This window comes from Vicia villosa, linkage group LG6 (assembly GCF_029867415.1).
Source record: "Vicia villosa cultivar HV-30 ecotype Madison, WI linkage group LG6, Vvil1.0, whole genome shotgun sequence".
NCBI lineage: Eukaryota > Viridiplantae > Streptophyta > Magnoliopsida > Fabales > Fabaceae > Vicia > Vicia villosa.
The window spans coordinates 131520521-131538219 of NC_081185.1; the positions used below are offsets into that span (position 1 = coordinate 131520521).

The window sequence follows — 17699 nt, forward strand, 5'->3', positions numbered from 1 at the left end:
AAAATCGATATTGTTGTGTATTATTTGATTATGTGATTGCTTTAATTTTCTTTGTATTTTTTATTATTCTTGTAATTGCACCCTTTTAAGGGTTTTTTAATGATTTTTTTGTCATGTTCACCCCTAAATTATGTTTGCCCAAATTTGGAGATTGCATATTTTTGTTTTTGGAAGGTTAGTTTCATGTTTACACATTGATTGTTTTAGGAGAGATATTCATCTAAATTTTAAGGTTCCATTGAGGGTGTAGTGATACCTCGAAGGGTGCAACGAACCCCAAAAGGAAAATAATACAGTACTCTCAAAGGATACAATAATACTCCGAAAAGTGCAATGATTACACGAATGATGCAATAATATCCTAGAGGATGTAACTTGGATACTTCAAAACAAAAAGAGATAATTTTAATAAATAAAGTGTCTCCTTAAAAACCCTTGTCTTTGGTAGGAAAAAGATTGTCACCTTATCATTTTATTAATATTGATGAGTCAAGAATAACTTTAAATACATCGTTGAAAGATTAATATGAAAAGACAACATTAATAAACCTATCAAAATTATTATCCATATTTTTGTATTGATATAGGTTATACGCATACATACACTTATCAAACTCAACCAAAAAAAAATAAGGTCTAGTTTAATCTCAACTCAAGATATAAGTGAAATATCTCATGTCCGGAGATTAATATCCTAATGGGATATGCAAATAACACTACGCAGACAGTTGTAAACCATACTTTGCAGACTCACAAATCTTAAACTTTTTTTTTTAAGCAAGATGGAATTAAAAGAGAATTAAGAGTTCTCAAAGTCTGTTTACACAATATGGCGGACACATACAAAAAAAATCCACCGAAAAGAAATTACAAACCAAATACAGTTATGAGAGAAAATACAAAAGATCTTTTGTAAACTCATAAAAAATATATATTGGGTGCGTAATTTCTCCAAAAAACGACCACTTCCATAACAAATCTTAACCTCTAAATCAAACAAAATCAAAAGAAAATTAATTCAGAAACTAAAAATGTCGTAGATGAAATATAATGTATAGTAATTCAAAACTAAAAAAACATCATTATATCATATTAATGTTTTGAAATGGATTAACGTAGTTTGAATGAATAAGAGTATGAATTAAGAGATTTTGATGCACAAAGAGGAGAGTTAGAGTATTTGGTCTTTGTCTTTAAACGTTTCTGAAGGGGTGGGAAAATGAACTGTGTATTTTTAAGGTGTCTTCATATTTAACTATCTTGATGGTTAGTCTAAATGTTAATATTTGAACTCACTCATTTAATCATTTGATTTGATGCGTATTAAACACAATGGTATACACTATATAATTAATATGTCCAGACTGTATTAACAGCAAAAGGGTCATTTTAAAATTTCATAGAATTTATGAGAAATACTAATGGTGTATTTTTTATAAAAAAAAATAAAAGCTGAAATTTTAGTAATCATCTTTCAAAGAATTTATTGTTTTTAATGACATGCGTACAGAAGTTACAAAGCGCACACCCCATGCGTAAAGCTTTCAGCTTTAATTTTACTTTAGATTTGCATTATTTCTGCTACGTAGTTTATGCATAGTAGTTGAGCAGAATATGTATATGGAAGTGGATTTGACACAGTTCTATAGGTTTTAAACAACATATAGCAATGCAGGTTCTTAAAAATATATTGCACCAATACTACTGGTTCCAGACCTGAGATTTTACTCCAATTTAAGATGCATTAAGAGTATTTGACCCCAAAATAACGATACAGTTACAGTAAAGAAGATGCAGTAGCAGTAAGAAAGCTATAATTTTCATCCCAATAACAAGCAAAATAAATAATGGCCAGTGACTCAAACAAAAAATCAATGGATAGTAACACTTATATGCTCAGCATGAAAGATCGTTAATACATTTACAAAAAACGCTACTTTTTTCTAGTAGAATAAAAATGCTACTTTTATGGAGCTGGGACTGGGATCATACTCAATATGGGTGGGGCAAACCCCCTGGAAAAAGAAAAAAAAAACAAGCCACTCCTATAACGAAGAATTCTCAATATTACCCGTTGAAAAGAGTAAAAGTCACCATTTGTCTAAAAAAAAAGACTAAAAGCCACCAACATGAGAGAAAGGCAAGTTGGATGAAATCTGTGGGGGAAATAAATCCCAGAACTAATGCCTGATTGTACACCACCAAAAAAATCCGATATAAAGCGACTATGATCAGAAGCAGGCAATAACTGAATCATGACAGAGGCGCCAATACTCTTTGTAGGGCAGGGACATCCATGGCATTGGTGAAGGAAGAAGAGTTCCATGGATATATGGCATTCTGGCAATGAGGAAATAAAAGCAAAATTGAAAAAAGAAATGGAAAAGAGTAATTAAATTAAAACAACTGAAGAATCATAAAAATTACAAGAGAAACTAGCACTAGTCACTACAATATCTTACCTTTGCCCAATGAGAATTCCATAAGCTACTGTGGAGATGGATGACCCAGAAACTCCCAAAAATGCATTTCTGAAGTGAGGCAAAACAACTTCTCCTGAAATATAATCCATTGAAGTAAGCACGTAATGTTCTCCCTTGCAAACACAGCGGCACATAATGCAAATTCATACTGCTCCCATATCAGTTATCACAATTGATATTTCAATCAAGCCTTCAAATTCATTTTCAATAAATGTTTGAAAATATTGTTGTCTCTCATTTATATATATGTTTATTTTCAATAAAAAAACAATTAAAAATATCACTGCCTGGTTTACTAACGTACAGATCGACAAGGATAATTCACAAAAATATTATACATCCAAATTCTTCCAGTAAAAGCAAAAGCCTAAGACATTAATAGAGAAAATCTACAGAGATAGAACATATTTTCGGATTCACCACATAAAGTGTTAAATTTCATTACTTTACCAACATATAGACATATTTTGATAACCAAAAGGAAAAAACCAAATAGAAGAATCAATCTGAACCCTAACGTAATAGTTTCAGGCCTCACCTATGCTCAAATAGTTGCTGTGGAGAATTGAAACCAACGTACTAGATTTTTCTCTATTGAAATCCTTTGGATGCAATGATTCCTTAGATGAGTTTATTTTATCAGTAAAATCCTGATTTGTAGATGCGGTATGATTACTCTGACAACCGAAAATTTCAAGCCATATTCCACAAGGGAATCTTCCTCGTCTCATCAACCAAAGTAATATCTTGATATAAGGTGTAGCATAAATTACCGAAATAGCAACTTCAATAAGTATGCAGATGAGGTTAATGGTCGTGTCAACAATACTAAAGAATATGTAGAAAACCGAAGTAGTTGGTAACAGAAGTAAAAGTGGTGTGAATATAAGTGATCCAACAATATGCTGCTTCACAGTGTAATCAAAGCTATCCAACCTCTGGCGAAGAGGATTCCACTTTCGACCCCTGCCAAAACATTTAGCAACTTATAATTTAAAAATATGAGAAAGCAAAGCAAGTATTATGCAAAATGTTTGTGCATCTATGACAAATATTCTTTAAAGGGATGCTGAATCACAAATGAAGTAGTTCAGCAAATATAAAGGCTTTCAAAAAATATAACAGATATAATTATCCACATTTCTAAAGTAAGTTATCTTCATTTTTTACAAATCCCTCGAGTTCTTAACAGCTAACAATAATTGGCTCTTGCTCCCGCAATTCACTGTCAATGTTCAGACATTATTAGTTTAACAAATCAAGGATTATCAACATATCATAGTAAAAAGGACAAATATGACATACGAGGCCAGTAAATATTCAAAACAAATATTTGGTTTAAAACGAATAGTGCTAGGTCTCAACTCACTGTCACTGTTCTTATTTTGGTGAGTATAATATGTCTTTGCACCTTTTAATTGTTTCAAAACAAATAGTGCCAAACAGTCAAAGACCCATAGGTTAACAACTTATAAAATTTACAAAACAAACTATAAATATAATACTAGAATGTTCCATTTATGAAACAAATACTAGATTACGATGTTCAGTTCTCATTCAAATCAATGCCTTACTTTCAGCCTATCATGTCAAAGAGAACCAATATTGTTACTCCCCGCACCCCATCTCATTATAATTGTCTCTTTAGCAATATTTATATCTCAAATTATTTGTCACTTTCGAATATCAAGATAATATTTATTAATTTATTCCATTAAATACTCTTATTTATTGTATCTCAATTCACCTAATCATTTTATCACTGAAATCAACACAACTAATCATTTTCCTAAAAATTGTGCACAACTCAAATGAGAAGGAGGAAGAACCTGAAAAGCCGCCACAAAGCTGCTAGTGCCTGTATTTGTGATGAATATACTAGCGAAATAAACCAATGAAGAGTTGAAACATGCAAGGTTCCCAACACAATCATATCTATGATCAAAGAAGCGGGTATAGTAAATCCACAAAGAATTCCTAATATAGAAAGGCCTCGAATAAAATATTTGAAGATGAAACCCACAAAGATCCAGAGTGTTGACCATACTTGAATTGCATTCAAAGAAAGTAAACCAAGTACACTTGCCAGTTCGGCATTCAATTTGAAGCCCGCAGGGTTTCCCATTAACCAAACACACCCGGAGCGCAAAAAAGTAGCAAACCAATGAATAAAGTTCAAACCAGACAAGCAAATTGATTCTTCGTGATATAACAGTGACCAGCCAACCAAGTTTCCCAGGAGAATATCAACAGCCAAAGATGACCACATAGAATGTCTATGCATTGCAGCTTTCTCTGCATATTCAACACATGTTTGAGACCTAGCACACAAGAACAGTGTTAAACATAGAGGAATATTCAATCAATATCAAAATTCACAGATTGTTATGAACAGTGAATAATTGAACATCAAAAAAAAATTAAAGCATTTAATTTTATAACTTAAATTTATGTTACATATATAAAAAATATCTCTAACGTAAGTTGAAAGAAGAAAAGATACTAAGTGATAACAACAAAATGTCAAATATCATTTTCAACTTCAACCAAAGAAAAATTGTTTAAAAGTAAACATTAGTGTATTGAAAACTAGGGTGTTCCTGGTCAAGTTCAGTTTGACAACTTGTTATGTTCAGCTGCAAGGTTAACCTTTCTTCACAGCTCACAAATTTAAAAAACGAGACCAAACAACGGGTTCTCAAGGCATTACATGAATAAAAACACTGTTCAAAAATTGTTAGATTCAAACCATAGTTCATTGGTGTTTCTGGTCACACGAGTATCTTATTATTTCTTAATACACTCATTTTAAAAACAATAAACATAAATCTAATATTTCAATATAAATAAGCAACATTAAGCAAGCAACTCCAATATTATATTTGTAATATAAAATAAAACCATGTGTTTCTAACATATTGATGAGAAGCAAATTATAAGAGAAGAATGTGGGAAAAGCAAAGTGGAAGAAACTAACAAGGGAAGTAGACTTGGAGAGAGAAAACACAATAGCGTTTCTCAATTCAATCACAGATTCAAATCAATAAATTTCCCATTATGTAACAATCCTGAAGTAGGCAAACCAAACTTGACAAACAATTAGACGACTATCCTAAATTTCTAAAAACCTAAAATACGATTTTATAAAAATACTTCACCCAAAAGACACTGAAAGTCAAAAAATTACAATAAGTTTTCAATACATATTTCTCTAGACTGCACTTAACTGTGGAAATACCAATATTCTATATTATGTTATTCTAATCCCATAATATCAGGTGAAATTTCTATATACAAGATTACTGAGCCCATCTGGTTCAATCTAACCTCTCATATTTATTTTGGGTATACAGTACAGTAAAGAAGCTGAACTGAATTACAGTTGGATTTCATTTAACCATGTTAGTTAGATTTGTTTTCTTGAACACCCTTGACAAAATATCTCCTTTATATGAAACTGAAGTGTATGAATTGCATATATTTACACATGTGATATGTCCAAATTATGAAACAAGCCACAAATCATATAGCTCAAATTAATACTTTACCAAAAAAAATCTTATTACCTAAGGTCATTCTCCTGAAGAAGAATTGGCCAATACAATATCTGACAACAACGGATTCGGATGTTTATCCATGCCGTCTTCTTGAATACATTTTCTGATGTCACATACAACCATGATTCTGATTCATGATTAAAATGTGATTGGAAAAACTGAAGAACAATATAGAACATGGTGGAGAACGAAGCCAAAAACTTGCAAAACAGATGCCCTATGATAACAAAAAACCTGAAAAATCACAAAATCGTCAAAGCTTGAATAAGAGAGCACGAGATGGTTCATTGGTATTTGAAGTGTGTACATTGAAAATAGGGATAGCTGGCCCAAGAATCTTCTTGGGAGCACATGTCTGTCAAATATTCTTTTAGCAGCAGATGTGCAATTAATTGCCAGAATAACTGTATCCTGAGGTGAAATTCAAAAGGCGCGTTATGTTAGCATATAGAACAAAATCTGCATACATAAATATGAATAAGGCAAAAGTTATTACCAAATCTGTGAATTTCTGCTTTTTATGAAGCTCATCAACCCACTTAGGATTCTTAATGGGTGCTTTCACTTGCTCATTTGAACCAAAACGACATAACGAGAAATGATGAGCACCATAAGAAGGTGTTTCATAAACTATTACCTACAATTGTACAAATATGATACATCTCTATTAGAGAAATGGAAAAGGTTTAGACAACAGCTACAAGCAGAAAGGCAAGATGTAAAAGAAGAAATTGTGACTTACATACGTGAACATCATGTTCTGACAGAGTTAGTCCATTGCAATGAATGTGGTGCAATTTAGGAAGCCTGTAAATTCCTACATCATTCTGTTTAGAAGAATCAAACATCAGCACGACCCAATTACTTTTTCCAATAAAAGATTGGGTACTTTTCCTCAATGATCCATCTAACTGGAGGAAACTGCAACTCCTACAGTTATTATTTTTGTGTACACTTGTACTTCCCTCTGCCCATGCATTGCCACAATCAGAGAACTTTTTTTTATCAGCTTTTGCTTCAGCTGTCGAACTATTGCTAGTACTGTCAGTGATACACAGACCAAGTACAGAGAACACAGACCTATCCTGAAGAATTGCGGGCATGCTCCCGTGTGTGTCATGAACGATCCCCTGATACAAAGCAGCAGTTCATGATGTTAGTTATTCTCTTTACACCATACCATTTCAGAAACCATATGGGATAACTTGTATTGAAGAATCATTAGAAGACTTGACAGCAGGATTTATCCCACAACTACCACAAATGTGAAGCAGTCAAAGAACCGAGATTTTTACGACTAACAAAAAAAAATCAGTAAAACAACATTTCATGTAGGAAATGTACCCAAGAGCACATCCTAATCAATTTCTTGTCCCAACAAACATTATCTATTTTTCTCGACAAATTTCCAATAAGCTGGCATAAATTACATTTGTACCTTATATTTAGGTGAGAATCTTTCAAGATTTAAGAAAATGATTCCTTACTAAATATCCTAAAATTTTTAATCTTTATTCAAACATGACATTGACAGCTATTGCAAGATCTTGTATAGTATAAAATTTATAAATATCACAAAAAAGGAAAGCAAAATTTCATCCGCAATTAATGGTTGCAAAAAAAGAAAGACATATAATCAATTCATTGCTTTGATTGTTATTTTAGTTTTTTCGCTCTAAACTGCATGCAAGAGATTGTGAAGTCGAATATATTAATATTGATATACCTCAATGGCAGGACTAGAACTAGAAATCAAAGCTTCACTAGAAGTAAAGGCTACAACAATGTCAATGGATGACGGTGAACAGGTGACAAACCACCCGAATAAAATACTGGAAGAGGATTCTTGGTTTGATAAGAGCTGCCTTGGCCACCAAAGTCTACAATGTTTTTTCATCTTCATCTTATGATCTTCATGTAAACTAAACTACTAATCATGAAGTCCCTGCACTGTCGGAAAAAAGCATGATTTCACTTGATTATAAATTCTCAGACAAAATATTGATGCAAAATAAAAATAAGAAGATTTACATGGAAAAATAAAATGACAGAATTAAAAACCAGAGCCATAAATCCATAAGTCATCAACAGGTAGAATTAAAAACATATAAACAACCAATCCGCAGTTTCCAATTACGACATACTTACTTATTACGTACTCTCCAATCCCTACATTTCCATTCTAAACCAACATCAGCTTAATTTGCCGGATATGCGACCGTTAGAGTGTTCAAATTGAACTTGATCTTAATTTTTTTTTTTAAATTATTGCGTAGCATTTTTCTTTAACCGTTAAGCTCATTTGAGAGTTCATACGGGTGATATTACTGTCGCGCAGAATAAGCTATGATATTTGTTACTTAAAATTAAATACTCTCAGAAAAAGAGGTCAAAATTTTTTCATACCTATTCAACAGCATATCCATCCAAATCGAAATAACCTTATGCGTGTTAACCTTCTTTGAATATAATATAATGACAAACCTATGAATTTCTAATTATTTTATAGCATCATCAATTCCTAATTAAAACATAGTTAACAAAAAAAAAATTGAATAATTGAACAGAACTAGGGTAATTAGTAATTACTGAAGCTGTGTTAGTTAAAACTCGACGAAGGATCTGCAATTTTCCTATTTAGGGTTTGGAGATTCATAATTGAAGTCAATAGTAGCGAAGCAAGAGGATATGCGTTTCCCACTACTCATGGATGAACCTTAAACACAGAAAGAAAAGGCAAAATCTCTATAACATCGACTACACATAAAGAAGAGAGAGGGAGAGAGATTAGTTGCGAAGATGTACCGGCGGCGGAGATGGCGAAGCAACGATCGACGGCAGCGAAGGCGATGACGTGCGAAGGGCGACTAGCGCGAGGCAGAGTGAGAGTGTAAGAGACGAACATTCGAAGACACAGGTGAAAAGTTAAAGCTAAATGAGTGTGCTGTCAAAATGGTATTTATTTTATTTTTTTGCATTTCGAATTTTATATACTATTTTTTTACTCAATTCAAATTTTTTATTTTTTATTTTATATAAAACACAAATATATATATATATATATATATATATATATATATATATATATATATATATATATATATATATATATATATATATATATATATATATATATATTAAATCCTAATAAATAATTATTCCAAAACCCTAATTAACATAAATTTTAAAATTTCTTTTTTGACCTGCTTATTGGTTTTCACAACAATTTGATTTTTATAACTATTTGATTTTTGTTTTAATCACATCTAAAGTATTATATATAAATGATTGTGATGCATTAATGGTGTAAAAAAATTTACACTAACGGTCCATATCAATTAATCTCTCAATATATTAAAATATTATTTTATTTTTATTGTTTATTGAATTTCTATTAATTTAATTTATATTTTTTTCATTATTTCTTTCTCTTTCAAACTATTTACACATATTGTACTTTAAATTATTTAAATAATTTATTTATAATACTTTAAAAAGTTAATTAAATCTATAAAAATTTCATTTCTTCATTATTTTTTTTATTTCATAAAATAAATTTATATTCATATTTTTTATCAAATATATTTTATTATAAAATTATTTAATTTTAATAGAAATATCATCTAAATACAATAATATATTGTGACTATATTAAAAATGTCATTTAATTATAATAATATATCATGACTAAGAATAAATTTTAATTAATGTATTTATTGTTCAATTTTTGGCAAAAATTTACATTAATATTTATCTTTTAATTACAACTTTTTATTATTAATTACTAATAATACCTTACTTTAAGTTATATTTAAATTTTTTTAAATATAATTTGATAATTTTACAATAAAACACAAAAAATATTACGGATAAAAATTTCAATTTTATTGTTCTAAGAGTGAATGTTCATTTTAGTCTCTCATAAAAATGCAGAAATCATATTAGTCCCTGAGAAAAAAATCTTTATTAAATCATTTACAAAATTTAACCGAGTCATGTTAATCCCTCCTCATATATATATATATATATATATATATATATATATATATATATATATATATATATATATATATATATATATATATATATATATATATATATATAACTGAATATGATTGTCTCTAGTAAATGTTCCCTATAAAATATCAAAAGTATAAAACTCTATCACTTTCATGTTAAAAAAAAAGTGAATTTAATTTTTTTTAGAAATTGCTCTAAAAATTGTGAAAAAAATCAGCATATTAGATACTATGCACATATAAAAAAGTGAATTTAATTTATTTTTATGAGAAAGCATTAAACATTATTATCCTCAATATGATTATATCATATAAATGTAATATACAAAATATAAAAATGGCTAAATTACAATTTTAGTCTTCCTATTTTTGTGTTTTCATCATTTTAATCTTTTGTTTTGTTTTTAAATATTTTTGGTCCACTACCCCCACTTTAGTTAAAAAAAATGTTTATGTGTCACATTTTAAAATACATTTTTTTTGTCTCCATTCTCATTTTTGGTTTCCCATCCCCACTTGAGGAGGAGCTTCATATTTTAAAAAGCGACACATAGGCATTTTTTGTATCTGATAGACCAAAAGTGTTTAAAAACAAAATAAAAGGACTAAAATCGTGAAAACACAAAAATAGAGTAATCAAAACTATAATTTAACCTACAAAAATTCATCATATTAGATATTATGTGCATAAAAAGTGAATTTAATTTATTTTATACAATGTATTAAACATTTTTTTCCTAACTACGATTATCTCCAATAAAATAATTTACAAAAAACAAAAAAAAAATATAACAGTTCTACATATTTTTCTGTGATTTAAATATATACTAGTACTTTTACCTGTGCGATGCACATGACTGATTAGGAAGATATATTATATGTTTATAAATGTCAAAAAGTAAATTATATTTCATATGTTATGAATATAAAAATTACAATTAATTAGTGAAATTAGAATTCTTGGAATTGGTAATTTGAAAAGAGTTGTATAAAAAAATAAAAAGATTTGAATAATTAAATGCAACTATAAATTTAATAAGAAGTTAGGAGGGAAACTTATTAAGGATTAGGAGGGAAACATGTATTTTGTTTTAATATATTAAGGATTTTCCCTTTATGTATAATATACTATCTTTTTTATAAAAAAATATTTTTATTTTATTTTAAACTTCAATATAAAAAAAATTAGTATACACCCACATATTACATGGCCATAGTCTAGTTTATGATAATAAAATATAAGTATTTGATTATAATTTTTTTGTCTACATAGTTTTTTTAAAGGTTAATAAGTTGAATGTCACGTATTCAAATAAACTTTAAAAATATTATATAGATTAAAATAGAATTAAAAAAAGTAGTTATAGCTACTAACATTTTATTTAAACAATAATTAATAGAGGCTAGTTTGATAAATATGACAAAGGTAAAACTTTTTGTGAATCATTAATGGGGAGAAATAAAAAGAGAAATATATAAAATTAAATAATTAGTTAAATCGCCAAACATATTTCACTTTATTATATTTTTATATATTTATATAAGATTTTTGGGCTTTGGCTAATATGCATAAGGATTTACTTATGCACCATGCATAAGCCTACATAAGTCATTGGATCATGTTTTTAATTCAGTATTGAGTATTGAGTGGTGAGTATTGAGTATTGAGTAATAACAATTGATGTCTAGAATTTAATCCAAGGGTCTATAATAATTTATGCATGGTGCATAGATTTTTATCTATGCACGGTAACTGCACCCAGATTTTTCGTATTTAATCTATCTATTTAGTATATTTGTATATGAAATTAGTTTTTTTGATAATTTAAATATAAAGTTTTAAGTTTTTTATTTTACTATTTACTGAGAGATTTGAAATTATCAATGAATGGAAATGTTATTTTAATTTTCTGAGATAGTTTTAGTGTTTATCTCATTTTTATTATAGAAATTCAAATTTTATAGTTTTGGTAGAAAAAATTTTCTATTTGTTGGTGTTTTCATTTTCAATATCTTGTTACCTTAACTACAATAGTGATTTCTATTTTTTTTCTGACCACACTAGCCCATATCGGTGGCTTCTTTGTACTGAGTAACACTTCAAAAAACACAATATATTAGAAATTGTTTAGCTCATAAAAGCTTTAAAGGCTCCACAGAGTAGTTATTTTTTTTTTGGTGGTTTTGGAGGTCTCAATATCAACCAACGGCTACTTGGGATGCCTTCACCATCATTTTTCTCTATCGTTTTAAACTTGAATAGGGATAAATTTTATCGATAGAAGAATAGGAGGAGTCGGATTTGGAATCAGTGAAAGTTTAAAGCACAAACATAACCATTTTCCTTCAACACCCATGTTGAAATCACAAATTTGATATCATTAACAACTCTCATTTCCAAGCCTCATTTATATGTTGGATATTATCATAATAATGTTGACTTCACGGTTCCACCAAAACCTCTAAATATATAGAAACAGAGACACACTTAAGGAGTTTCAGAAAATATGTGGGCTCTCCATTTTCCCACCATCACCAAAACTTCCTTCTATATACTGAAGGTAACCATGACACTGAACCATATAACCCAAGATCATAAAAATATCAATTCTTATCTACGACAATGACTCCCACAAGGTATTCTTCTTATAAGGTTTGAGTTCAAGAAACTTAATTTAATCTTTGAAAAATTACCAGTAATTATCACTCTGATTTTCAACCATGAATTAAATCATTTAAAGTTTATTATTGTTGGATTTTGCGATTATGGAATAAGTAAATCAAACAGTTATATTAGGATTGGCTTATCAGCTATCGTCCATCACTTTTTTTTTAAATGTCTTCGTCTGTTTTTGCAAAGTTGTGATACCTAGTTGTTGCTATAATCCTTTTCTTAGACAAAAGTTAAGAGTCTATAACTGCATTCATAAGTTGGTATTGTTGTTATTCATGGTGGTTGTTCAAAGGCAACCTTGTTCAACATTGGAATATCATCAAAGCCATTTAATATTCCTTTAATAGTGAGGACAATATTACTTTCAGAGGTATTGGTAACAATATGACAAGAGTGCAAAAAACATTGTTGGAGGAGAAGATACGCAAGATATTTACTATATTATTTTTGCATCACTATATGAAATTAACCCCAATATTAGAATGTCATTCATTGAATAACTCAGCGCATGGATCGTATCATACCCATCACTTTTTCTCAACTTCTTACTTGAAATATCTTCGGTGGATGCTTAATGACAAAAATGTTGGTGTAAGAAAGACTTCAATATAAACACTACAAAATCCTTATGATATGCATGATAATGTACTGACATTTAGTATATTTATTGAGATATTTTTTGGCTGGAGGATTGAGCTTGCTAATGACATTGATGTCGTTATGGTTGTTTCGGTCATAGGCCTTGTCAAACAATTGTTTAAACATTAAGTTAATCCTAAAGATGATTTAGTTCCTTTATATGATTTCTTGATTGAAGATCCTCCAAAAATTATGCTTGTCATTAAAGAATTAGTATATGATCACTTGATTGCTCAAAAGTTTAATAGCTTAAATCATGATTAAAAGGTGAAAATGACAATCTTTTGAGATCCATCTTAACAGAATATTGTAAATTTTGGATGAGTTTCCACCCTTTCCAATTTAGAAAAATTATGTTATTGATAACATGTGCAATTACATGAAAGCTATGAAGGATTTGAAGTGCATCATATACATGCTCCTTGATGAAAAATCATCAATCTTTGAGAAAAGTGCAACAAACTTTGTTTGAATTTTGTATGCATTAATAAAAAGGTTGTAGGAAATAACATAAAGTAGTATTACAACAAAGCCCCTAAAGAAGTATTTGAAAATATTAAATAAGATATAATTGTTGCCAAGATGAAGAGTTACCCATCACTCTTGTAGAAATTTGTTTCAACCAAAGTTAAAGTGTCATTACTGGTTGAGATTGTTTTGCCTATGAACCGTGAGTTTTAATGTCTTTTATCTTATGAAAGAGACACTTCTCAATCATGGTGACATGGACCCTCTGCGAGCATGTGTGAAGGTAATTAATTTTTGTTGCATAGAAAATTAAGGGGGAAATGCAAGATTTTGCTCAAAGTAAGTTAATGGAACTTAAAGATGAATTATTTTTTAGTTGGACTATGCAATTAAAGAAGTAGTGGATAAAGGGTGATAAATATTCTCTTGTATATTTGAGAAGGTTGTGTGAATTCTAATTGTATAGATATGTGCCTATTGTTGATATATATGAAGAAATTGTAATTGTGTTATGTGATTTTAAGAATATGGAGGATGAGCTTGTTGGTTTCCTTCTTCAGATCATGTATTTTCCTCTGATTTGGTGATTGCATTCCATAATAGGTGGAGAAAGTATTTCAGCAACATCGGTAACTTCTTTTTTTTTGGTATAAAGCAACATCGGTAACTTCTCTTTTGTCTAAGTGTGATACATAGTTAGAAGAAATTTGTTGGATCACATCAAAGGAATGAATGTTAATGGTAACACAATTTATTGTGAGCACTACCCTTGCTTGCACAATTATTGGAGAATTTAGTGTGGGATGTCCATCTATTACAATTAATGCAACAAGTTTTGCTAATTTGATAAATTCATTTGAACTTGTAATGTTTCTCGTTGTTGATGGTAGTGAATACTGTGAAAGGTGAAAATTTAGTGTTTAAAGTCCATAATAGGTGGAAGAAATTATGCATTTTTCACCTATGGTGAGAATTTGAATTTTTCTAAAGTAATTAAATGGTCCTCTTCTAAATAATGGGATCCAAGGAGATTTATTTAAGAGTGTGAATTTAATGAGTAAACCATAAGGACGGGGTTCAACGTGAATCAGACGACAATGAAAGAGTATGTAATTAATTTTTAAACAATTTAAATATTTAAGTTAGAAGGAGGATTTATCTTAGTTGAACTTTTAATTTAGATATTGTTTAGTTGGACTTTTTAGCTTTTCAAAAATTTTATTTTACTATTTACTAGTAACACCGTATATGTACTCTCATCTAGAGATTTGAGATTATCAATGAATGAAAATTTTATTTCAACTCTCTTAGATAGTTTTAGCGTTCTTTTTATTTTTAACATAGAAACTCTAATTTCATTTGGTAGGAAAAACTTCATACCCCGTTCATTTTATATTAAAAACAGAGAATATTTTAACTTAAGTATATCGATGTTTTAGATTAGGCCTTTTTTGGCATTCTCAATATCGATTGACACTTTAATTTTGCTCAATAATTATGGAGATATCTCTGTATTACGAGTTAGCAAATAAGTTAATTTAATCTAAACCATTGAAATCATTAATTATTACATGGCAAAGATCTATTAAAGAAACTAGGGGTGGCAAAACGGGCCATGGCCCGCGGGGCCGGCCCGCCACCCGCCAAAAAATGGCGGGTTGGGTTGGGATTTTAGGTCCGCCGCTCGCCAAAGTTCGCCCCGCAAAAACCCGCCGCCCGCCATACCCGCCCCGCCAAAGCCCGCCGCCCGCCAAAACCCGCCTCTCCTCCAAAACTCACTCTTTTTTTTAGATAATTCTAGTAATTTTAATTCTTGATGGTTTATTTTATACATTTATTTATAAATATATGTAATATTTTCTTAAGTAAATTTGTTAAAAAATTGCTTTTATAAAAAATTGTTTTAAAAAATAAGTGAAAAGTTTAATTAAAAGGTAAAAAAAGCCTATTAATCTATTAAAAAAATATAAATAAAAATAGGTGGGTAAGCCCGCCGCCCGCCAACCCGCCATCTTGGCGGGGCGGGCATGAATTTTATGCCCATTTTACTTGGCGGGCATGCCCGCCCCGCTCGTTTTTTGGCGGGCATAAGGCGGGGCGGGCGGCGGACGGGGCGGGCGGCCCGTTTTGCCACCCCTAAAAGAAACTAGATTAAATGAAAGCTAAGCAAATGGAAGGGATACATACTCTTGTATTACTACCTCCATCCTTTAATATAAAAATCTATAGAGAAAGTTATAAGAATTAAAAAAGTTGGTTGAAGTAATGAATTTGTTGACTATTTGTATAATTTTACAAATATATCTTTAGGAGAGAGAATCATTTAATATTTATGTAAGAATATTTAGTGTGAATTGTAGAAAAAAAAATGCAACTTTATAAGGGATATATGGATAGAAAAGTCATTAATGCACTTTAAAATTTAAAGAGAGTCTTATAAAAAGATATCAAGAAAAAAATATAAAAGGGTATTATATCTAGAGACAAATTAGTATTATTTTGTTCAACAAAATATTGTACTTCATTTGGTCTTAAATATAAACAAAACTAACTAATTGCACATTAAAGTAATGGCATTCAACAAATTACTATTTCTTTTTATTTAATTTTGTATTGAAATTAGTTCCATTAAAAGATTTTTTAGAATAATATTATTAATTAAGTTGAATGTAGTTAATTTTTACTTATATTTTGAATAATAAAATATGATTTTATTTTTATTTTAATTAAAACTGAAGTGATTGAAGTTGCATGACTGTTATACCCCAAAATTTGCCCGCATCTTTTTTCAGAGAGAAGACAACAGACTTCTGTCTAAAAATTGGGAGTTTCATATAATCTTGGATTTTATTTCGTAAATATCCTGATTTTATGAATACTCAGTTTTTAGAAGGTTTTATACGGTATTTTGGTTCACTGTTGAATTTATTCTTACACAAACGCCAAATACTGTTTATCACTTCACACACGCTGTTTATTTGAGATTTATTTTCAGATAAATAATACTGACGCATTTGGTACAAAATTAAATTTTGCAGGCGCAAAGTCCGGGGATTCAGACTGTACTGGTAACAATTAAATTATTATTAGTTTTTGTTTCCCACTAATTTTTGTACTATACTATTATTTTCAAATATTTTCCTTTCTTTTCAAATCTCTTTCTTTCAAATCAAATACTAACTTTATTCCATACATCTTTCTTTTCAAAACCTTACCATACACTTTCTTTCAAATCCTACTACCACTCAAATTTTCCTTTTTTTGTACCGAATCACTTCATTCCCCAACGTCTCTATCCTTCTTTTCACTCTATAAATACCCCTCATTTTTTCCATAAATTCTCACATCAAATTTCACTCATTTCCCAAATTTCTATCTCATAATTATTTTCTCTTCTTCCCCGGCAAAAATGGCAAAGTGGATGGATACATTTTTTCTTATGGTCATCACTGTTTTGGTGGTGATCATGTCCTTTTTCTGTCTGCATAGTCCTGAAAAATGCGGACCTGGGATGTTTACACTCCCGTGTATCTATATGTTGTTATTTATAGCATGGGTTTTTAATCTTCATACTTAAAGTTTGTCGTATCTTTCGCTTTCAAATAATGTATCGTTCATTTTGTCGTACTGTTCGCTATATTATTATGTAATATTTGTACTGTCAGTATTAAATATTGTATTGTTTGTCGTACCGTCATTTAATTATCAAGATAGTATTATGTGTGTTTATTGCTAGTTAAATATTTATTTTACTGTGCATTAAATATTTTTCAAGATTATTATCGGTAATTTCGTTCGCGTACGGTATATTTTAATTATTTATTATGTTTGTGTTTTTCTAACAACTCAGGTAAATAAG

The 17699-nt window shown here is 29.7% G+C and overlaps 1 protein-coding gene across 3 annotated transcripts; it reads right to left on the minus strand.

Annotated features, from left to right (window-relative positions):
- Nucleotides 1-1348: 1348 nt before the first annotated feature.
- Nucleotides 1349-8979, minus strand: LOC131610023 (N-acetylglucosaminyl-phosphatidylinositol biosynthetic protein gpi1-like). Of its 3 annotated transcripts, none has more exons than XM_058881877.1 (10): nt 8846-8979; nt 7767-7985; nt 6787-7170; nt 6537-6677; nt 6348-6451; nt 6050-6274; nt 4313-4804; nt 3022-3449; nt 2463-2556; nt 1364-2340 (listed from the first exon to the last, which is right to left on the minus strand). In XM_058881877.1, exons 2-10 carry the CDS (start codon nt 7941-7943, stop codon nt 2232-2234), a joined length of 2154 nt encoding a protein of 717 aa, XP_058737860.1. In that variant the 5' UTR covers nt 7944-7985; nt 8846-8979; the 3' UTR covers nt 1364-2231. The 3 variants fall into 3 exon arrangements, with proteins under 3 accessions (XP_058737861.1, XP_058737860.1, XP_058737859.1); XM_058881876.1 differs by having other exon boundaries at nt 1365-2340; nt 7767-7990; XM_058881878.1 differs by lacking the exons at nt 7767-7985; nt 8846-8979 and having other exon boundaries at nt 1349-2340; nt 6783-6929.
- Between the last annotated feature and the right edge of the window lie 8720 nt (nt 8980-17699).

Bases quoted from the DNA above. Each gene is read 5' to 3' on its own strand.
- LOC131610023 (XM_058881877.1), bottom strand. From the start codon at position 7,943: ATGAAGATGAAAAAACATTGTAGACTTTGGTGGCCAAGGCAGCTCTTA. The intron at 6,678-6,786 runs GTATGTAAGTCA...GTACAATTGTAG, and splicing joins TGTCAGAACATGATGTTCAC to GTAATAGTTTATGAAACACC. The intron at 3,450-4,312 runs GTTCTTCCTCCT...ATGTTTTGGCAG, and splicing joins GCTTTGTGGCGGCTTTTCAG to GGGTCGAAAGTGGAATCCTC.